This window comes from Sus scrofa, chromosome 4 (assembly GCF_054392235.1).
Source record: "Sus scrofa isolate SSC_HxYL_T2T_F1_AM1 chromosome 4, Sscrofa_HxYL_maternal_Yorkshire_Landrace_v2.0, whole genome shotgun sequence".
In the NCBI taxonomy this organism is placed as follows: Eukaryota; Metazoa; Chordata; class Mammalia; order Artiodactyla; family Suidae; genus Sus; species Sus scrofa.
In genome coordinates, this window is record NC_139386.1 from 87,491,248 (window position 1) to 87,514,273 (window position 23,026).

At 41.9% G+C, this 23,026-nt stretch overlaps 1 protein-coding gene across 25 annotated transcripts in view; it reads left to right on the forward strand.

Moving 5' to 3' along the window:
* The window catches only part of ADCY10 (adenylate cyclase 10), a 105,196-nt gene that overhangs the window by 38,210 nt on the left and 43,960 nt on the right, over positions 1-23,026 (forward strand). For 18 of the 25 annotated variants that reach the window (XR_014842760.1, XR_014842759.1, XR_014842761.1 and 15 more), the window contains 8 exon segments: positions 571-724; positions 4,854-5,046; positions 5,578-5,664; positions 10,490-10,758; positions 13,435-13,571; positions 16,859-16,987; positions 18,617-18,895; positions 19,032-19,322. Coding sequence is in view for 22 of the 25 variants with exons in the window: in XM_085020493.1 (XP_084876619.1) it covers positions 571-724; positions 4,854-5,046; positions 5,578-5,664; positions 10,490-10,758; positions 13,435-13,571; positions 16,859-16,987; positions 18,617-18,895; positions 19,032-19,322 (1,539 nt within the window). In the remaining 3 variants the exon portion in view is untranslated. 25 annotated transcript variants of the gene reach the window in all.

A 23,026-nucleotide genomic window follows, 5' to 3' on the forward strand; every position in this document is an offset into this window, starting at 1 on the left:
CATGATAATGTGAGAAAAAAGAATCTATACATGTATGTGTAACTGGGTCACCATGCTGTACAGTAGAAAATTGACAGAACACTGTAAACCAGCTATAATGGAAAAAAATCATTGTATATAATAATAAATAAATAAAAATAAATTCATTTTATAATGTGATAGTCTGTAGTTACCTCTAGTGTGCCATAGAAAAAAGGAAAAAGGAAAAGAAAACAAGCAATAGGGTCAAATAGCTCTGGTTTAATTCCTGGTTGTGTACTCTAAGCAAATCTTCGTTTTGTGCAGTAAAATTAAATGGACATCATAATGAGCATTATAAAAATACTTTCCCCCACAGTTTGTGGGAATTAAAAAAAAAAACCTGTCAAACCACATTGTTAACTGGAAAGTTGTAGAGAAAGGTTTTTTTTTTAAATTTTGAAGTGCACAGGACCTCAAGAAACTCCATGAACAATGCCATGGGAATGCCAAAGTTATTCTTAGAAGTGGTATCACTCTGTGCTTTTTTAAGTCTCTAGATTATTTTATGTTGATTGGGTTTGCTCCCTTTTTAAAAAATAAAAATAACAGGACGTGATAAGGAGATCAAATACTTCATGTGTACTATGAAGGAATATTTGATGTCTAACTGCAGCCGAGTCCTGATGTATGAAGGATTACCGGGATATGGAAAAAGCCAGATACTTGTGGAAATTGAGTACCTGGCCCAAGGTGAGAACCACAGGTGAGTGTCTTGCAATGACCATTTTTTGTGTGTGTGAGTCCAGAGAATCTTGACATCCTGAAAAGTTTCATTATTTTAATTGCTCCTCTCATTTTTTTAAATTGCCTTATGTAAACTATCCATAATCTCTTTTCTTTTAAAAAAATTGTATTATAGTTGATTTATAATGTTCTGTCAGTATCTGCTGTACAGCAAAGTAACCCATTTATCATATAAATACATTGTTTTTCTCACATTATCTTCCATCATGTTCCATTACAAGTGATTGGATACAGTTCCCTGTGCTATACAGCAGGACCTCATTTCTTTTCCACTCCAAATGCAATAGTTTGCATCTACCAACCCCAAACTCCCAGTCCATCCCACTCCCTCCCCCTTCCTTTTGGCAACCACAACTCTGTTTTCCATGTCCTTGAGTTTGTTTCTTTTCTGTAGATAGGTTCATTTGTGACATTTTATTAGATTCCAGATATAAGTGATATGATATGATGTTTCCCTCTCTCTCTCTTTTTTTTTTTTTTTTTTGTCTTTTTAGGGCTGCTTCTAAGGCATATGGAGGTTCCCAGGCTAGGGGTAGAATCAGAGCTGTAGCCTCTGGCCTAGGTCATAGCCACAGCAAAGTCAGATCCGAGTCACATCTGAGGCCTACAACACAGCTCAAGGTGACACTGGATCCTTAAACCCACTGAGCAAGGCCAGGGATCGAATCTGCATCCTCATGGATGATAGTCAGATTCATTTCCACTGGGCCATGATGAGAACTCCTGTCTTTCTCTGATTATTTCACTTAGTATGAGGATTTCTAGTTCCATCCATGTTGCTGAAAATGACATTATTTCACTCCTTTTTTATGGCTGAGTAGTATCATAATCTCTCAGTTATTATTAGGTGTTATGCCTCTTGTGCTAAATAAATAATTAATGATAAACATATTGAACTGAGAAAATGAGGAACTAGGCTGACCCCTTGAGATCCTGATTTAATACCAAGAGGGGCTTAGATATTGATATTTTAAAGTTTCCTAATGTACAGACAGTTTGAGAACACCTAATATAGTTGTTGAGAACAAGGCTAGATTGGGTTTGCAGACTGAGCATGTAAGTTTATCCATATTGCCAACAGGGAATCACTAGTTCAGATCATTTAGCCCTGACAGTGTGGTTAGAGAATGAAAGGCCTCCAGATTTTCCTTTGAAGGCAGAACTAGTGTACTTATGTTATGCTGTTGACCTCTCTTCATATAAGGAATATCATGAGGGCTGTCTTTGGGACAGCCTATCTCATGGAGGTGGACAGTATAGTATTCAATACAGTAATGATGACCAAGACAATGGTAGTGATGTCTCACATCCATACACCATCTAACGTTAAGGCTTTAAGGGGAAATTTCTTATGAATTTAATATCCTTTTTAGCTGTGTTTCTACTCTTTTTTTTTTTGTTGTTGTTGTTGTTGTTGTCGTTGTTGCTATTTCTTGGGCTGCTCCCACTGCATATGGAGGTTCCCAGGCTAGGGGTTGAATCGGAGCTGTAGCCACCGGCCTATGCCAGAGCCACAGCAACGCGGGATCCGAGCCGCGTCTGCAACCTACACCACAGCTCACGGCAACGCCGGACCGTTAACCCACTGAGCAAGGGCAGGGACCGAACCCACAACCTCATGGTTCCTAGTCAGATTCGTTAACCACTGCGCCACGATGGGAACTCCTTCTACTCTTTTTTAATGTCAGGGCTGAGAAAGCCTAGTTTTTAATTATCTTTATTTACTGATTTATTTATTTAGTCTTTTTTTTTTTTTTTGTCTTTTTCTAGGGCCATACCCGTGGCATATGGAGGTTCCCAGGCTAGGGATCTAATCAGAGCTGTAGCTGCCAGCCTATACCACAGCCACAGTAATGCCAGATCCGAGCCGCTTCTGCAACCTACACCACAGCTCATGGCAATGCTGGATCCTTAACCCACTGAGCAAGGCCAGGGATTGAACCCACAACCTTATGGTTCCTAGTCGGATTCATTAACCACTGAGCCACCACAGGAATTCCAGTTTTTAATTATCTTTAATGTGGCTGAGGGGATAATTCAAAATAACCAGAAGATGTTCATTTATTCGTTTATTTCATCACTTTAAAAGTTTTATTGCCTAATAGAAGATAATATGAGAAAAAGAATGTATATACATATATGTATAACTGCTCACTTTGATGTACAGTAGAAATTAACAGAACATTGTAAATCAACTATAATTTTTTAAATTGAAACAAAATAAAAAAAGTTTTATAGGAGTGTACTTGATTTAGTGTTGATTTAGTTTCAGGTGTACAGCAAAGTGATTTAGTTATAAATATGTACATGTATCCATTCTTTTTCAGATTCTTTTCCCATACAGGTTATTAGAGGATATTAAGTAGCATTCCCTGTGCTATACAGTAGGTCCTTATTGGCTTACTGCTATGTAGATAGTAGTGTGTATGTGTTAATCCCAAACTCCTAATTTATCCCTCCTTTCATGTTCCGTCACTAACTGAGTACCTGCTGTGTTCCAGGAAGTAAGTGCTGTATTAGTTTGCTAGAGCTACCGTAACAAAGTAGCACAAACTAGGTGGCTTAACCAACAGAAGTATACTGTCTCCATTTACAAAAGGGTAGAAGTCCAAGATCCAAGTGTTGCCGAGTTGGTTCCTTCTGAAAGCTATGAGGGATGGTCTGTTCTGTGCCTCTTTTCTAGCTTCTAGTGGCTTGCTGGCAGTCATGGGTGCTCATTGGCTTGCAGAAGCATCACCCCAATCTCTGCCTCCATCTTCACATGATGTTCTCTGTGTATGTTGCCTGGGCCCACATTTCTCCTCCTTATAAAGATACAGTCATAGTGGATTAGGGGCCCACCCTATTCCAGTATGACCTCATCTTTTTTTTTTTTTTTTTGTCTTTTTGCCATTTCTTGGGCCGCTCCCACAGCATATGGAGGTTCCCAGGCTAGGGGTCGAATTGGAGCTGTAGCTGCGGGCCTACGCCAGAGCCACAGCAACGCGGGATCTGAGCCGCATCTGCGACCTACACCACAGCTCACGGCAACGCCGGATCGTTAACCCACTGAGCAAGGCCAGGGATCGAACCCGCAACCTCATGGTTCCTAGTCAGATTCGTTAACCACTGCATCCACGACGGGAACTCCTGACCTCATCTTAACTTGCCTACTACATCTGCAGCGACCCTATTCCCAAATAAGGTACTGAGTGCTAAGACCAGCATGTGAATTTGCAGGAGGTGGGCATAAATCAATCTATAACAAGTTCCAAAGTCTTGAAGACAATAAGATCTGATCCTTGCCCTAAGGAGCTCTCACAAAAGAACAGGAGAGAGAGCAAGAGCAGTGGAAATGGACTGTGGTATGGACAATGATAGAAGCATCCCAAAGAGTATTGTAAAAGCTAAGAGAAAGAGAAGTATGTAACCCAACCTGGGGAGGTCAGAGAAGATTTCCAGGAGACTACTCCTGAGCTGAGATTTATAAATGAACAGGAAACAAGGAGTGAGGAGGGACTGTGAGAAGTGGTAACACTCCAGGCTGACCTAAGCAAAGGCATGGAGGGAACAAACAGCTGGGTGTGAAGGGAACTCTCACTGGTTTGTTGGTAGAGGGTACATTGCTGGGCAGAGAGTGGCAAGAAATGGCAATGAGGCCTTGGAAAGCCTTATATATCATATAAAGGAGTCTAGACTTAATCCTGTAGGCAGTGGGAACCACCGAAAAATGTTAAAATAGAAGAGAAGATTTGCAACTATCTGGACACCTCAGGCTTGTGTAAAAATTATGTGTTCAGAGTCATGGCTCTGAGCAGGGGTAATAGTATGTGGTGATAGTAGTATAGGTGAGAGCATGGGGGCCTGAACCAAGGCAGTGGTGGTAGGACTGAAAAAAAGGGGACAGCTAGGTTAAATTTTCAGCACTCAGGAACACAGTGGGGTAAGGGACTGTATCCAAAGCACAAGTAAAAAGCAGCTTCTAGATAACTTGGGAAATCTGTCATTACAATTGAATATATGAAGAGTCAGAGCTTTCCTTCAACCTTTACTGTTTTCAAAAAATGTATTTAAAAACTCTCTCTGATTCCTGGCTTTCTTATAAACAGGACTATTGCTATTGCTTTGACTAAGATCAGCTTCCATCAAAATTTTTATACCATCCAGATACTCATGGCTAATGTACTAGGTCTGGATACTTGCAAACATTATAAAGAACGACAGACCAACCTTCAAAATAAAGTCAAGTCACTGTTGGATGAAAAGTTCCATTGTCTTCTTAATGACATTTTCCATGTACAGGTAACTAGCACATTAGACTTTTTCAAGAAATAGTGATGAGTCAGGCACGGCCACTCCTCCCTGATGCTTTATAGCTTTGCATCTTTGGGGCCTTTATTATCTTTTGCTTTTCTCATCTGGAGCATCCGCATGGTAAGGAAATGGCTCCCAGTCATCCTTGAATGAGCACCCACTTTCCTAGGATATATTGGAGATATCCAGAAATTCATACTCAAGAAAACCCAAATAGCCATCTGCTGATTTCATTTTTGTTCCCACCTTCGCATCATAGCTGAACTGTACTAGCTGGCCCAGGGCACAGAGTCACTCCGATGGGGACTGCCAGTGCAAAGACAAGAGTGTGACCTGTTCTTTCCTGTATCTAATAGATTCAATGACACAGAGTATTAGAGCTGAAAGGGACGTTATGCATTATCTAACACATGAGGATTTTAAGGCACAGGACAGGAAAGTGATTTTCCCAGAGTCATACAACTAGTAGTTCCCTTTGTTATTTTCCAATACTCAGTATTCTCATAATTCTTTATACAGTTTCCTATTTCACGGGAGGTTTCCAAGATGAGCACCATGAGGAAGCAAAAGCACTTGGAAACATTGTTTATGAAGATCTTGGAGCAAGTAAGAGCATCTTTGGGTCAAGTAATGGGGAGGGAAAAACTGGGCATCTTTCCACAAAGCGGATGACCCCAAGGATTCAGACTCCAATGGGCAAGAAGTTCTAAAATATGTGAAAGCTTTAACCTAAAGTGTTTCATTTTCCTCCATCCTTCTAAACCTCTAGCTAAGAGTCTGTCCAGAATTTAACTGTACTTGGAAAGAGTCCTTTAACATTATTCCTAGGAGTTGACCCTCTCCTTAAAACCATTCCCTTTTTTTTCTCCCTCTATATGAGATGCATTCTACCAAACTGGCTATGTATGTGGGCTCTGCAGTCAGACTACCAAGGTTTGAACCCTTAGGCCTATCACTTGCTCCCTTGGTAACCTTGATCAAGTGACTCAACCTGCCAAAGCTTTTGTTTTATATCCTATAAAATGAGGACATAATGGAACCTAGCTTACAGAGTTCTAAGGTTTGTTTATTTATTTATTTAGTCTTTTTGCCTTTTTCTTGAGCTGCTCCCGCAGCATATGGAGGTTCCCAGGCTAGGGGTCTATTTGGAGCTGTAGCCACCGGCCTACACCAGAGCCACAGCAACGCTGGATTCCGAGCCACATCTGTGACCCACACCACAGCTCACGGCAACGCCAGATCCTTAAGCCACTGAGCAAGGCCAGGGATCAAACCCACAACCTCATGGTTCCTAGTCAGATTTGTTAACCAGTGTGCCATGACAGGAACTCCCAGGGTTCTAAGGTTTAAAATGACTAGATGATGTGTAAAAAAAAGTTAGAATAATGCCTCTTTCATCAGAAACAACCAATGTTAGCTCTTTGTCTCTGAGTAACCTCATGACTGTCTTTTAAATATTGGTGATCACCAAATTTATATTCCGTTCTCCAGCTCTTTTATAAGCACCAGAACCATATTTCCAAGGACCATCTGTATATTCCACTGGGATACGTGACTCATACTCAGTTCAGTATCTAAATTCATTTTTTTTTCCTATTCCAGTGCCCTATCTTCCTCATTCTGACCCTTGATTTAGTTAATAGCAAATTCATTCACCCATCATTCATTCATGCATCTTTGCTCCCTTCCTTACCAATTGCCACATCTGCTACATTTACTCAGCTGCTGTTATGTCTACCTCTGTTCCCACTGTAGTTTAAGCTCTTTCCCTTACTGGAATATTTCCATAGCTTTTCAACTAATCTCTGTGCCTCATACCTTTCATCTCTAATTCATCGTCCACATTACTGCCAGAATATATGAAAGTTGCTCCAAGCCATGCTTTATACTATCCAGATAATTAATGCTAATGAGATAAAAGCCAAATGGCCTTTTTTGGCCACACCATGGCATATGGAAGTTCCTGGGCCAGGGATCAAACCCACACCACAGCAAAGACCAAAGCCATTGCAACAGCAATGCTGGATCCTTAACCCACTGTGCCACAAGAGAACTCAAAGGCTTTTTTTTTTTTTTTTCTTTTTTTTTCTTTTTTTCTTTTTTTGCTATTTCTTGGGCCGCTCCCACGGCATATGGAGGTTCCCAGGCTAGGGGTTGACTCGGAGCCATAGCCACCAGCCTACGCCAGAGCCACAGCAACTCAGGATCCGAGCCACGTCTGCAACCTACACCACAACTCACGGCAACGCCGGATCGTTAACCCACTGAGCAAGGGCAGGGACCGAACCTGCAACCTCATGGTTCCTAGTCAGATTCGTTAACCGCTACGCCACGATGGGAACTCCCTTTTTTTTTTAACCTAGAAAAATGTTGCTCATCCTTCAGTGTCACCTCTTTGGTGAGAGCTCCTCCAAAATCACAATGCATGACTAACTCCTCTTCCATTGCGCTTCTGTAACACTTTGAGCATATTTCTTATATTTATCATACTGTATTGCAGTTTGTTATGTATATGTGTGTCTCTCTCCCTCAGGAGATTGTGAGCTTCTTAAGGAGAGGGAGCCTCTTACTCATTTTTGCATCACTATTGACCTGCAGAGTGTCTGGCACATAATAAACAATTCAAGTTTGTGGCATTGTACTCTTCTCTACTGCAGGCAAATAAGCAAGGCTATATCAGCAGTTTCTAAATGTCAGGCTTTGAACTATTTCCAACGCAAGTATCCAGGAAGCTTCTTAAAATGTATGTATTTATCAGTTCTATCCCAAATTTATAAGGGAGTTAGTTCTCTTGTGCTACAGCAGGTTAAGGATCCACTGATTTATTTGGTCCCTGACCTGGAAACATCCACATGCAAGGTGTGGCCAGAAAAAAAAAGGAGGGCCTAGAAATCTGTTTAGCTGTTTGTTTTTGTTTTGAAACCTCACAGTTGGTTCCAATCCACAATGTAGTTGGAAGCCATGACCAAAGCTGTGCTTAGACTCAGTGCTGTGACCACAATCTTTGGGGTCATTTACTATCAATTTTTTATTTATTTACTTATTGGCCATAGCATGCTGTGGCTTGATGTGGGATCTCAGTTCCCAGACCAGGAATTGAACCCAGGCTGCAGTGGTGAAAGTGCTGAGTCCTAACCATTAGACCACCAGGGAACTCCTTAGATCATTTAACTTTCTCTATGACCTTGGGCAAATGACTTAACTTCTCTGTGCCTAAATTTTCTCAGTAAATAGGTTCAATATACCACCTCCTGTGAATGTTATGAAGGTTAAATGAGTTAATTTATCAAAGTGCATCACACAGTACTGGAAACATAGTAGATTCAGCGTACATGATGGCTTTTATTCACATCAGAGAGGACTCGATTCCGTCTCTTCATTTTAAATGTGAAGGAGTTGGGGCCAATGATGTACCACTGAATTCATGTGGGTTTTTTTGTACTTGCTTTATTCTCAGTTCACAAATAATTCACTGATAAGGCCATCCTACAACTAGAACTCACATTTACATCTGCCCCATAGTTTTGTTGTTGTTGTTGTTTATGGCTACACTTATGTCATATGGAAGTTCTTGGACTAGGGGTCAAATCTGAGCAGCAGCTGCAGACCTATACCACAGCCACAGCAATGCCAGTTCCAAGCTGTATGTGCAACCTACAACACAGCTTTCAGCAATGCCAGATCCTTAACCCGCTGACTGAAGCCACGGATTGAACCCACATCTACGCAGGTGGACACTATGTTGGCTCATATGTTATGTGAGCCACAACAGAAACTGCTTTTTTTTTTTTTTTTTTTTTTTTTTTTTTTTTTGGTTTTTATGACCATACCTGCAGCATGCAGAAATTCTGGGGCCAGGGATCAAACCTGCACAACAGCAGGAACCCAAACCACAGCAGTGACAATGCTGGATCCCAACCTGCTGAACCACCGGGGAACTCCTGCCCCATGGTTTTAAAGATATTAGTCAAATACAAAACAAAACAATAGGATGCTAAACCTATTCATTAAAATGTTCTCAGGGTCAGTGAAGAGCAAGTGATCTGATGACAGAATAGGGCTATACGAGGAGACATTGAAGTTCCCTTGTGGTGGAGTGGGTTAAGGATCCAGCATTGATGCTTCAGTGACTTGGGTCACTGCTGTGGCATAAGTTCAGTCCCTGGCCCAGGAACTTCCACATGCCATAGGCACAGCCAGAAAATAAAATTAAAAAAAAAAAAATAAAAGGAGACTTATGTGTATGTGATAAGACAGGCTATAATATTTTATAATGATCATCTTTTGGAATCTGAAATTTGAAAATAGCCTTTGTTGCTTTGGTTATAAAAACATTTAGAGGGAAAGAATGGGTTAACCTAATCTCTTCTCGAAGGGAACCAAAAGAAGCCAAGAGCAACCTGGAGCAGTACTAGTGGGGAAGGTTTTCTCCATTTAGACATCTCACACGATGGAAATATTAGGCCCACTATGCAGGGGCTTACCCAAAAATAAAGCTCTATATTTTGTCTAATACTGTATCCCCAGCACTTAGTACAGCACATGACCCTAACAGATGCACAATAAATGCTTAATGAATAAATAAATTATTCAGAATAGTTAGAGAAAGTCCACACAAGAAAGGGAACACATGATCTGTTTAAGTATAGCATATGTCACGGTTCAAGCTAGAGCAGTATAACTGGCCAGCAGGGCAAGGCCAGGTCAGTTCCTCTCAGTGCTCTGTATCCAGCACCTAGCCCAGTGGGTGCTTGGTAAGTATGCGTTCAATATATGTTGGTTGACTAAGTGTCAAGTAGCTATTTCCAGAAGACCTTCATTTTGTGACTAGATTAGAATGATTTGTAGTAAACCTCAGTTGTTTTTACATAATTAGTGTTTTAACTTGGCTACAACCTCATCTATACATTTGAACTTTTTTTAAGAAACTGTTTTTTTTTTTCTTTCTTTTTTTTAATGACCGCACCTGTGACATATGGAATTTCCCAGGCCAGGGATTGAATTTGAGCCACAGCTGTGGCAATGCCAGATCTTTAACCCACTATACCAGGCCAGGGATAGAACCTGCACTTCCGCAGCCACCTGAGCTGCTGCAGTCAGATTCTTAACCCACTGTGCCACAGCAGGAGTTCCAATTGCATTATCTTTCCAGAAAGATTTGACCATGTCTATTCCAGCCAGTTCTGTTCCAGTTTCCACAGATTCAGGTTAGCAGAATCTAAATTAACACAGTTTGCCGCAGGAGCGGCCCAAGAAATGGCAAAAAGACAAAATAAATAAATAAATTAATTAATTAATTAACACAGTTATTGGAAAGAAAAGATTTAACTTAGCTCCACCAAATGTAATGGATACACCTGCATACCCATACACATGTATAAAAACCCAGAGTCCTACAGCATTTCTCTTTCTGTTTCTCTGCCTTGTCCAGACAGTGAAAGAGGAAAGGATTATTTTCATCATCGATGAAGGCCAGTTTATTGATTCCGCCTCCTGGACCTTTATGGAGAAACTTATCCGGTCTGTTCCCATCTTCATCATCATGTCCCTGTCTCCCTTCATGCCCTGTGCAGCTGCCAGCGCCATAATGAAGAACAGGAACACCACCTACATCACCCTTGGAGCCATGCAACCTAAGGACATCCGCAACAAGGTCTGCCTAGACCTCAGTGTCACAGGGATCCCCAAAGAACTGGATATGTGAGTAACCTATTTCTATCCAGAGGCCTTGACATCTGCATTCATTCCTCAGGTCCAGACTTTCATCAGATTCCTTAAGATGTATCTGAAAGTGCCCATTTCTGTATTGTTGTTGGTCCCACATTTCAAAGGGCCCAGTTGGTAGGATGAGCACAGTTGGCAGGATGCACGCTGTTCACCTTTTCCTTATTATGGCCCCTGTTACACCAGCTCTAACTTTGCTTAGTGACCTCAGTTTTATTTCTCTTTCATCATGCTGGGTATGGTTACAGACACTAACCCACAGTGACTAAGGGCACCATTGTGGGCAAGTGACATGAGAGGCAAACTGGTAAACATTAGAGACCACAACCCACAGCTGCGCAAACTCTTGGTCAGCTGGCAGTAATGTGGTCTGGTACTGTCGTTCGCTGTCATGGTAGATGTTGAGGTCATTGCTTTCTGAGCTTCCCAGTGACTCCTCTCCTGGGGTCTTGACAGCAGTTCCCTTAACACAATGACTCTTCCTTAGCTGGATGTTTACAACCCACCTTGGTATCTGTATCTGTTCTTTCTAATAAGGTTGCCATTCTTCTGGAAGGGAGGTGACTTGGACAAAGTCTCATTTAAGTAGTTCCCGTCGTGGTGCAGCAGAAATGAATCTGATTAGGGACCACGAGGTTGTGGGTTTGATCCCTGGCATTGATCAGGGGGTTAAAGATCCGGCATTGCCTTGAGCTATGGTGTAGGTCGAAGAAGCGGCTCAGATCTGGTGTTGCTGTGGCTGTGGCATAGGCCTGCAGCTGTAGCTCCGATTGGACCCCTAGCCTGGGAACCTCCACATGCCATGGGTGCAGACCTAAAAAATAAATAAATAAATAAAATAACTCCATGGTGGAGAGAAGTTGGGGGGTGGGGGGATGCGCTGCGGGTGTAGGATGGAAATACTATAAAACTGGATTGTGGAGTTCCCGTCGTGGCGCAGTGGTTAACGAATCCGACTAGCAACCATGAGGTTGCGGGTTCGGTCCCTGCCCTTGCTCAGTGGGTTAACGATCCGGCGTTGCCGTGAGCTGTGGTGTAGGTTGCAGACGCGGCTCGGATCCTGCGTTGCTGTGGCTCTGGTGTAGGCCGGTGGCTACAGCTCCGATTCAACCCCTAGCCTGGGAACCTCCATATGCCGCGGGAGTGGCCCAAGAAATAGCAACAACAACAACAACAACAACAACAAAAGACAAAAAAAAGACAAAAAAAAAAAAAAACTGGATTGTGACGATCAATGTACAACTATAAATGTAGTAAGTTCATTGAGTAATAAAAAATTTTTTTTAAATAAAAAAATAAAATAACTCCATGGAAGTTCCCTTGTGGTGCAGTGGGTTAAAGATCTGGCGTTGCTGCAACTGTGGTACAGGTTTTAGCTATAGCACAGGTTCAATCCCTGGCCTAGGAACTTCCACGTGCCACGTGCCAGGAACTTCCAGGTGCTGCCAAAAAAAAAAAAAAAAAAAAAAAAGACTAAAACAGAGACTTTAAAAAAAAAACAAAAAATAACTCCAGGTAAAAATTTGGCATGCTCTCTCCCTTTGTCTCTCTGTCTGCCTCTCTCTCTTCTCTCTGTATTTTATGTGTATATCATATATATAATAAATGTATATATTTGTTTTATATATATATATGTATGTATATATATACACATTTATACATATACAAACACACAGAAACATTTTTTAATCTAGCCTTCCCAATTCTAGGAATCTATCTTAAAGATATAGTCAAAAATATGAAGTGACAGGAGTTCCCGTCGTGGCACAGTTGGTTAACGAATCCGACTAGGAACCATAAGGTTGCGGCTTCGATCCCTGGCCTTGCTCAGTGGGTTAAGGATCTGGCGTTGCCATGAGCTGTAGTGTAGGTTACAGACGCAGCTCGGATCCCACATTGCTGTTGCTCTGGCGTTGGCCAGTGGCTGCAGCTCCGACTGAACCTCTATCCTGGGAACCTCCATATGCTGCAGGAAGCGGCCCTAGAAAAGGCAAAAAAGACCAAAAAAAAAAAATATATATATATATATATATATATATATATATATATATATACATGTATATATATATGAAGTGACATATGGGCAGTTTTTATTGAGGCATTATTTGTACTAGCGAAGGACTGAAATTAATCCAAATGTCTGTCTCTAAGGGGATAGTTAGAATAAAGTAGGATGCATCCACATGATGGAGCCCTGCATAGCTATGCAGAGAAATAGAAAGATCTACTGATGTGGATGGATGACCAGGATGCATTGCTGAGTGAAAAAACAAGGAGCAGCTTAGTGTACGGTGTATATATGTGCTGTCTTTTATCTAAGGAAAGAGGTGAAATACATGTGTACATTTCTGTAGTTTTTAAAAGAAACATTAAAAAGGTAAACTAGTTATGCACAGTTACTTATCAGGTGAAAAAGTGAAGCAATACTGAAGATGTACCTTATTATATTAGTTTTGACTTTGGAAAGATTTACATGTTCATGTAATTTTAAAAATGAAAGAAAAAGAAAAAAAAAAACAATCCCTCAAAATGGAAAACAAACAAATGGAGAAAGAGAAGTGATTATTTTCAAGTGATCGAGAAGATTCAAATGTTTTTCCTTCCTTAAAGATGGTTCTTTGACATAATTAGGTTGCCCTATTTCCACTACAGTTACCTGGCAGAGGGAAGCTGTGGGATTCCACTTTACTGTGAAGAATTGCTTAAAAACCTGGACCATCACAGGGTACTCGTTTTCCAAACAATGGAGTCTGAGGAAAAGACAAATGTGACCTGGAATAACCTGTTCAGTAAGTCTCATAATGATGGTTCTTTCTCCCTCTGCCCTGTGAAGAGGGTGGCTGCTTCCTGTAAGGGTCAGAGGGTTTCGGGGGGGGTGGGGGGTGGGAGTGGAGTGGGGAACACTGGACTGGATAGTGCAGATTGTAAGAAAACTTAACATTGCCTGGGACTCACTGGATTGAGAGAAAGAATGTAGACCTGCAATAGAAATGAAAGAACACCGGAGAATCTTAAAGCCCAAGATCCAAACTGATAGATTTAGATGTTGTTATCTGGGGAAAAGGATAACTTGTTTCCAGAGGTAAAATGATTAGCTCAAAGTGAATTATCAATAAGGTTACGTTGCTACAGAGAACTACAAAAGGATGAACTTTGAGACCGAAGTACAAACAGGCCGGTTGGCATGTTTACGCAAATAGTTTTAGTGAAGGGAGAAGTGTAGAGATTGGAAAATGGGATAAGAATGCAAGCTGGGAGGTAGAGGATCGAGGTTAATGTGAATGACACGAAAATGTCTGTGGTATACTAGTTGTTTAAAGAGATGGTAGTGATGAAAAGTAAAACTCATATTCAAGAAAAAGAAAGAAAGAGAGGGAGGAAGGGAGAAAGGACGGAAGGGAGGGAGGAAGGATGGAGGGAGGAAGGAAAGAGAGAGAGGAAGGAAGGAAAAAAAAACTATGTTTTGACACAAAGGAAACCATGGAGGTTTAAAAGATAGTATCTCTTCCATGAAAAGAGAGAACATAAAGATGTAATCAGAAGAAAAGTTTGACCTTTAGGAGTCCAGAATTCCAGTTCCACAGACGCCATTTAATAGCTAGTATTTGGGACTAGTCACAACCTTTATTGCCAGGTAACTGCTCTAAAATGGAGGTAAAGGAGCTCAACCCTTTCTTATTTATTCACTCAACAAACATCTACTGAGCACCTTCTCTTGTCTGACACTGCAGTAGGGGTTCTAGGAGCCTCTTACGGTTTAAATGAGGTGATCGAATATAATAATACTTTGCTGCCTCATTTTTTTTTAATTAAACTTTTTGAGGTGATTATAAATTGACATGCAGTTGCAATAAGTACCATAGAGTCCATGTACCCTTTACCTAGTTTTCCCTAGTAATGAATCAGCAAAACGATATATAATATCACAACCAGGATACTAATATATATATATATATATATATATATATATATATATATATATTTTTTTTTTTTTTTTTTTTTTTTTTTTTTTGTCTTTTTGCCATTTCTTGGGCTGCTCCCGTAGCTTATGGAGGTTCCCAGGCTAGGGGTCGAATTGGAGCTGTAGCTGCTGGCCTACACCAGAGCCACAGCAACGCGGGATCCAAGCCGTGTCTTCGACCTACACCACAGCTCTCGGCAACACCGGATCCTCAACCCACTGAGCAAGGCCAGGGATTGAACCGGCAGCCTCATGGTTCCCAGTCAGATTTGTTAACCACTGAGCCACGACGGGAACTCCAGGATACTAATATTGATATAGTCAAGATACAGAACATTTCCGTCACCTCGAGAACCCCTCATGTTGCCCTGTTATAGCCACCCCCACTTCTCTCCCACCTCTATTAGCTTTTTTAACCATTGGTAATCACTAATCTCCCACAATAGCACTCCAGCAGTCCACACACTGTGGCTTAGCCACACTGGTCTCTTTACAGTTCTCTAAATTGCAAAACGCTTTGTGGCTTCTGTGCTTTTGCATTGATCTCCCCTCAGTTTTCCAGTTGGATTATCCCTTCATTCTTTTTTTTTAGGGCCAACCCATGGCATATGGAGGTTCCCAGGCTAGGGGTCTAATCGGAGCTACAGCTGCCGCCCTAAGCCATAGCCACAGCAGCCCCTCAGTTTTCCAGTTGGATTATCCCTTCATTCTTTTTTTTTTAGGGCCAACCCATGGCATATGGAGGTTCCCAGGCTAGGGGTCTAATGGGAGCTACAGCTGCCGCCCTAAGCCATAGCCACAGCAATACCAGATCTGAGCCGCATCTGCGACCTACAGCACAGCTCACAGCAACACCTGATCCTTAACTCACTGAGGGAGACCAGGGGTCGAACCCGTAACTTCATGGTTCCTAGTCGGATTCGTTTCCTCTGTGTCACGATGGGAAATCCCTCTCTTCATTCTTTATTTTTGTCTTTTTTTTTTTTTTTTTTTGGTCTTTTGTCTTCTTAGGGCCACACATGCGGCATATGGAGGTTTCCTGGCTAGGGGTCCCTTCGGAGCTGTTGTTGCCAGACTATGCCAAAGCTGCAGCAACGGCAGATCCAAGCCACAGCATATGGCAACATGGATCCTTAACCCACTGAGCAAGGCCAGGGGTAGCACCTGCAAGCTCGTGGTTCCTAGTCAGATTTGTTCCTGCTGTGCCACGATGGGAACTCCCCTCCCTTCATTCTTTGAGTTTCAATCCTCCTCAGTGAAGCCTTTCTGAATCCACCAAGATAATTCATTGTTCTTTGTTCTCTATTCCTCTTTGCTCTTTAGATCTTAAGTTACTTTTCCTGTATTATGATTAATTACCTAAATATCTGTTTCAATAAATTTTAAGATCCCTGAGGGCTGAAAGCATGCACTGGCCACATTTATAGCCTTCACAGTTTATGGTGGATGAAAATTCTGTACTGTGTTGATATGAACTCTCCAACACTTACTGCCTATACCTACTCATGTGGCATTTGTTTACTGTCTGGGAGTCTAGCTCTTTGTGTATGTATCTTTCTAGGAAGGCAGGAGTTTAGTTATATTCATTCTCATATTTCCACATCACCTATCACAGAGTCTTGCAACTCAATTGTTAATGTAGGACTGGAGGCACAAATAAGTAATGCATTTGGGATTACCAGGAGAAAAAGTATTAGGCAAGCTTACTATTCACATTTCACCATTTTTAGTATCTCTTTCTGACAATAACAAAATCTTAAGTTTAGTCTCCTACCGAATGTGTTTGCATCTGAGTGTGGGTATTTCAATGTGCATCCAAGTATAAGGTACCATATATTATAAGATACATTCTGATGACCTTTGAGTCAAGTTTTTATAAAGCTGCATGCATTATTGAAGATATCCAGTAGGAGGGAGGAGGAAAAACACTTTTTGAGTAAATTTATATTTTCATATATCAGTTTTACTTAAAATACAGCATTTCAGAATATTTGAGGGGCCAACACACATCTCTGCCTAGTTTTTCAGGTGAGACACATCTGGAAGTTTATTGGAAAATCAAGATAATAATAGGACAGTGACTCTCAACTTTTCTTTGCTTTTATCTCCCTGTAGAGAATTTTGCCAAGCCAACAGAAGACTTAAAAATATTTACTTTAGGTTTTGAGGAAGGAAATGAAGAAGTCTGTAACCTCGCTAGTGGTGTCAGATTGAAAAACTTGTCACCACCAGCATCATTAAAAGGTAAAGAAAATTTGAACTAGTGTTCATTTTCCAGGACCTACATTCCCTTTCTGCTTTCTCTAGGATGCCTCCAATAAAGGCACAAGGAAGATAGCCTGGTTTGTCTGTTTTGTGTTGCCCAGGCTGTGGGAAGTCTCCATTGTAGGTCTGGCTTTTCTGTTCCCAAATGGGAACCACCTTCTCCCTGTGTATATTCTGGAGTCTGATTTGAACAAAATTTTATTCAACTGCATAAAAGAATGAGGTATAGTACATTTTTAATTAAAAATCAAATAATGAGAGAGAAAATTTAACACTATACTTTTTTCTGCTATCTATGTTTTAAGAAATGAAAGACAAGAGAATTTATATCAGAGGTGTACTGCTATTAATTTCAAGAAAAATTAATTTCAAGCGGTGTTGCAGTATGCTTTCAGTTTCAATCCATGCCATCTATAAAATGTTCAACTTCTGGAGTTCCTGTCATGGCTCAGTAGTTAACAAACCTGACTAGGAACCATGAGGTTGTGTGTGCGATCCCTGGCCTTGCTAGGTGGGTTAAGGATCCGGCATTGCCATGAGCTGTGGTGTAGGTTGCAGACATGGCTCAGATCTCTGGTTGCTGTGGCTGTGGCGTAGGCTGGCGGCTACAGCTCTGATTAGACCCCTAGCATGGGAACCTCCATATGCCTTGGGTGTGGCCCTAGAAAAGACAAAAAGACCAAAAATAAATAAATAAAATAAAATGTTCAACTTCAGAGTTCCCTGGTAGCCTAATGGTTGAAGATCTGGTATTGTCACTGAACCAGCCTGGGAACATCCACATGCCACAGGCACAGCCAAAAAATAAATAAATAAGTAAATAAATAAAGTTCAAATTCAAATGTTTAACAGGATGACATAGAGACCTCAAGTTCTCAGTCTTTAAAGGAGCAGCATTTGTGTTTCATTTACTATATCTGTTAAAGTAGCAGAGTGGACTAGCTTGGTTTCTACAGTATTCTGTGGACAAGTTGAGAAGTTCGTATTTTGTCCCTGATGAGGGTGATGTAATTAAAGGACATCCTGGTCAAGATTTCCAGGAAACCCTGTGAGTTATGACACTCAAGCATAAATGAGGAGATGGAATTGGAGCTAGGAATTCTCTGACACTTGGTCATGAACATAGAGATGGTAATGGGTTATCATAAGACTAAATGAATCCCTGTGGCAGATAGAGAGGACCCTTAATGTTGGGAGTGCCAGGAGAAGGAGTAGCCAGTGAAGAAGAAAGAGAATGACCAGGTGGAGAAGTCAGCATAGAACAACAATGGCAGGCCTTGCTCCTCTGACTACTGTGGCCCCCCTGTGACCTCTTCTCTTCTCATACACTCTTGTCACACTTTAGCACAAAATCAGAACACCTTGAAATCAGTCTTGTTGTCTGGCCAGTAGTACTTGGTATTTTTATATCATAGTATCTCCATCTTTTGTACTCCCAGCGCAAGTAGGTACTAAACAAATACTTCTTTTAGCTTAGTTAGTTTAGTTTAGCTTAGTTAGCTTAGATTCTGTGAACAAGAACTGTGGAGCAGGACAGTTATCCATCTCTAGAATGTATCTGATAAAGACAGGTGACTAGTTCCCTGTCATATGCCTTTCCGCCTGCAGAAATCTCTCTGGTCCAGCTGGATAGCATGAGCCTGTCCCACCAGATGTTGGTGAGATGTGCTGCCATCACTGGCCTGACTTTCACGACAGAGCTGTTGTTTGAGATTCTCCCTTGTTGGAACATGAAGATGATGATCAGTGCCCTGGCAACCTTAGTGGAATCCAAGGTCTTTGGTTGTTTCCGGAATGGAAAAGAGCTCAGGTTGGCCCTGAAACAGAATACGGCCTCTTTTGAGGTGAATTATCGCTCCCTCTCTCTAAAGCCCACTGAAGGAATGGGTGAGTAGAACCTGGAAGGGACCCATATTTCCTTTAGTTAAAGGCACATCTCAATACCAGAACTCATCTGTGTTTTGTAGCAGGGCCCGACTTGTCGCCCCGAACCTTGCTGAAAATCCCTCTCTGTCCCCTTTAGCCCGAGGCGAGGAGGAGGATCACCGTGAGCTGGAAAGCCAGGTGATTGAGTACCACATCATTCGATTCTGCAAGCCAATGATGCAGAAAACAGCTTATGAGCTGTGGCTGAAGGACCAGAAGAAAGCCATGCACCTGAAATGTGCCCGCTTTCTGGAGGAAAACGCCCATAGGTGTGACCACTGCCGAAGTGGTGACTTCATCCCCTTCCACCACTTCACAGTGGACATCCGGCTCAACACTTTGGACTTGGATACCATTAGGAAGATAGCTAAATCCCATGGATTTCGAAGTAAACTTTCTTTGTTCCTAATTAGTCCTAACTATTCCTTGGGGAACATGGGGGCTAAGACCTAGCAGGCGTGGGTCTGGACCACAAGGGTTTCAAGTTCTCTGAGGGCTCAGGCACCACAAATACTGAGATTTCAGCAGCATAGGGCAGTGAGACAGGAAGAATCCGGGAGTTTACCTGCAGCTGCATTGGCAAAACCAATCTCACTGTGAGACTCTCGGGGGGATTTGGGGATAAAGACTCTGGCAAAATGGGGTGTGACCAGAGTTCACATTAAAATGGCCAAAGGGGAGTTCCCATTGTGGCTCAGCAGGTTAAGAACTGACATAGTATCTGTGAGGATGCAGGTTGGATCTGTGGCCTCACTCAGTGGGTTAAGGATCTGGCGCTGCCATGAGCTGTGGTTTAGGTCACAGACACAGCTTGGATCTGGCATTGCTGTGGCTGTGATGTAGGCTGGCAGCTGCAGCTCCAATTCGAACCCTAGCCCAGGAATTTACATATGCTGCAGGTGCAGCCCTGAGAAAAGAAAAAAAAGAAAGAAAATAAATTTTTAAAATGTCCAAAGAGGTGAAACAGACCCAGCTTCATTCACACCACGAGATGGAGTCCAAGGAGGGTAGGGACTAGGAAGTCAGTGGAAGAGTAAAGCCCCTAAGGGAGTGGTGTTTCTTGGCAGATAAGACTGTTGTTGCAGGAGTTCCCTGGTGGTCTAGTGGTTATGATTCAGCATTTTCACTGCTGTAGCCCAAGTTCAGTCCCTGGTCTGGGAACTGAGATCCCATATCAAGCCACAGTATACTGTGGCCAAAACAAACAAACAAAAAGAATATTGGGAGTTCCCATCATGGCGCAGTGGTTAACGAATCCGACTAGGAACCATGAGGTTGCGGGTTCAATCCCTTCCCTCGCTCAGTGGGTTGACCATCCGGTGTTGCCGTGAGCTGTGGTGTGGGTGGCAGACGTGGCTTGGATCCGGCGTTGCTGTGGCTCTGGTGTAGGCTGGCAGCTACAGCTCCCGATTCGACCCCTAGCCTGGGAACCTCCATATGCTGCGGGAGTGGCCCAAGAAATGGCAAAAAAAAAAAAAAAAAATTTTTTTAAAAAACCCAAAAAGAATATTGTTGCTCTGTCGTCTAGTTTTAAACAAAGTTCCAGCAGAAAAAAGAGTATAAGTGGGAGAGAATTATCCAGGGCTAAGCAGGTCAGGGCCCCAGAAAAGAGGGCTTGGGTTCAGGGCAGGGATTTAAGACCATCTGAGATGCAAGTAAAAAAGTTACAAACTGATAGCACAAACTGGCCACATAATCAGAGAAAATGTAATAGCAGATTCAAGGGGTTTAGGGCCCAGAGACCCGGTGACTGCAGGCATGATGAATGTTGGGGCAGCAACGCCAGCTCTAGCCCTCATTTTGGGGTGGTCAGGGAGCACTCAAAGAGCTGCCTGCCCTAGTCACAGGGCCTCGTTGATTATGGCTAAATCTGGTCAGGAGAGCAGAGGCTACAAGTAGAGGACTCCTATATTATAAGGACATACAAATTGGGAAAGAATGTATGTAAAGTGCCTATCACATAGTAGGTACAAAATAGATATTCTCATTAATTCTCTGTTTTACCTGCATTCTTATTTCATCCTCTTACAACCCTCCAAGGTGGAAGGTTTTTTTCATTTTATAGGTAAGAAAATTGAGGTTCTGGAAGATTAAATAACTTGCACTGTGCCACAAAACAAGTAATAGTCTTTACTCAGTCCCACGTCAGTCTAATTCCTGAGCTCATGCTCTGCCCATTGACACTTGAGCTTCCCAAAGTACAGGACTGAACTTTTAGGTAATACTGGCCAAGGAGGTTGGAAGAGGTTCAGAGATACAGTATTAGACATTAATCAGAGTGTGAGGAAGGTGATTCCCTTTCAATTCTTGATCAGGGAAAAAGCAGCTTTGTACTGTGGTTTGTGCTTATTGTTGACACTGCACTAAAACTTGCCAATTTCCCTTTTTAAAAAAGAGAAATCAAACTTTCAGTTCAGAGCCTTAGAGTCTGTATATATATAGAGAGAATCTATATATGAAGGTTTCAAGTCCCCAAGGGTGTGGACACAAAGATAATGAAACTTCAACAGTAGTCTCATTTCACTGGGGCAGGGAGGATGTCAAGGGAACATAGCTATAGCTGAGCCTAGTGTTTTAATAAAAACATTTTAAAAACATTTTTCCTCAGGCATTATATGTTTCCAATATTGGAAACATGCTATTATTATTATACTATTCATAGTATGTGTGAAACATGATGTTGAAATTGAAATTTGTACGAAGCACCAAGATACAATGGATGTTGCAATCCAAAGGGAGATAAATAGATAGATATATGAACTCTGTAAAGGATATAGCTGATAATCTTGGATCCTTCATCTACATTCAAAACATAAAAATGGGGGCGTTCCCTGGTGGCTCAGTGGGTTAAGGATCCAGCATTGCCATTGCTGTGCCTCAGGTCACTGCTGTGGCACAGGTTCATCCTCTGGCCTGGGAATTTCTACATGCTGCAGGCATAGCCAAATGTTAATAATAATAATCGAGGAGGTACTGTGTACCCTCCTCAAGTGGGTTCCCTCCTTCATCACATCAGCCCTAGGAAGGTGTCTTCTTTGGAATTGAAGACCTCACACCTAAGGAGGCCAAAGTGGCCTGTGGCTGCACAAGGATCAACCTGCCCTCCCAGAGTTTGGGAAAGGATGTGAGGGTTTCCCATAAATCAGATATAACTCACCTGGGAGAAAAAGCCAGCCTGGAGATATTTTAAGTTGTTCCCAAGAGTGTTCCTGGGAGTGTGAAAAGACCCCTGGGAGTGGACTGCTGGAGTAGAATAGGCACTAAGAGGGCAGGCGGTGGAGAACTGGAGGATGGGTATCTGAGCCAGGGAGCTTCCATGAAAGATCCCAACACAGGACTATAGCCAGAGAGCACCAATGAAAGCATGCATAGCAAAGAGGTGACTAACAGAGATAATGGGAAAGAATATTCCAGACTGTGTGGGATCAGTGAGTGTTACTTTATATATCATATATAAAACATATAAAATATGTATTAATAAATTATATATAAAATACACATATATGTGTGTGTTTTAATTAACTTATTTGGTCAGAGGTAAAATCAGCTGGCAGCTAACAGACAGTTTAGTCTGAGCAGTTAGTTGGTCTTAAGCAGGCTGGACAGGGCCATCAAAGACAACTCCGGGTATTTTGGGGTCTCCAGTGTACCTTGATAGTTTGGCACTGGAACGTATGTGACCAGATGTCTATGAGTAATGTCTGCTGATATCATTCTATCAGCATCTCCACCTGAGGCCAAGGCTCTACCAGTTCCCTTAGCAGAATTTTTCACCTGTTTAAAAAGGCTATCTACTAGGAGTTCCCGTTGTGGCGCAGTGGTTAACGAATCCGACTAGGATTGGGTTTTTTTTTTAATATATTTTTTTTTTATTTCAGTGAGTATATTTCTTAACAAGAGTTTATTTTGGAGTACCCTATACCCTGTGTTCAGTAGGATTAGGATCTGATGTTGTCATTGCTATGACTCTACTCACTGCTATGGTGTGGGTTTGATCCAGGCACTTTTGCATGCTGTTGGTGCAGCCAAAAAAAAAGGGGGGGAGGAGAGAGGAAGTTCCTGTTGTGGCTCGTTGGTAATGAACTCTACTCA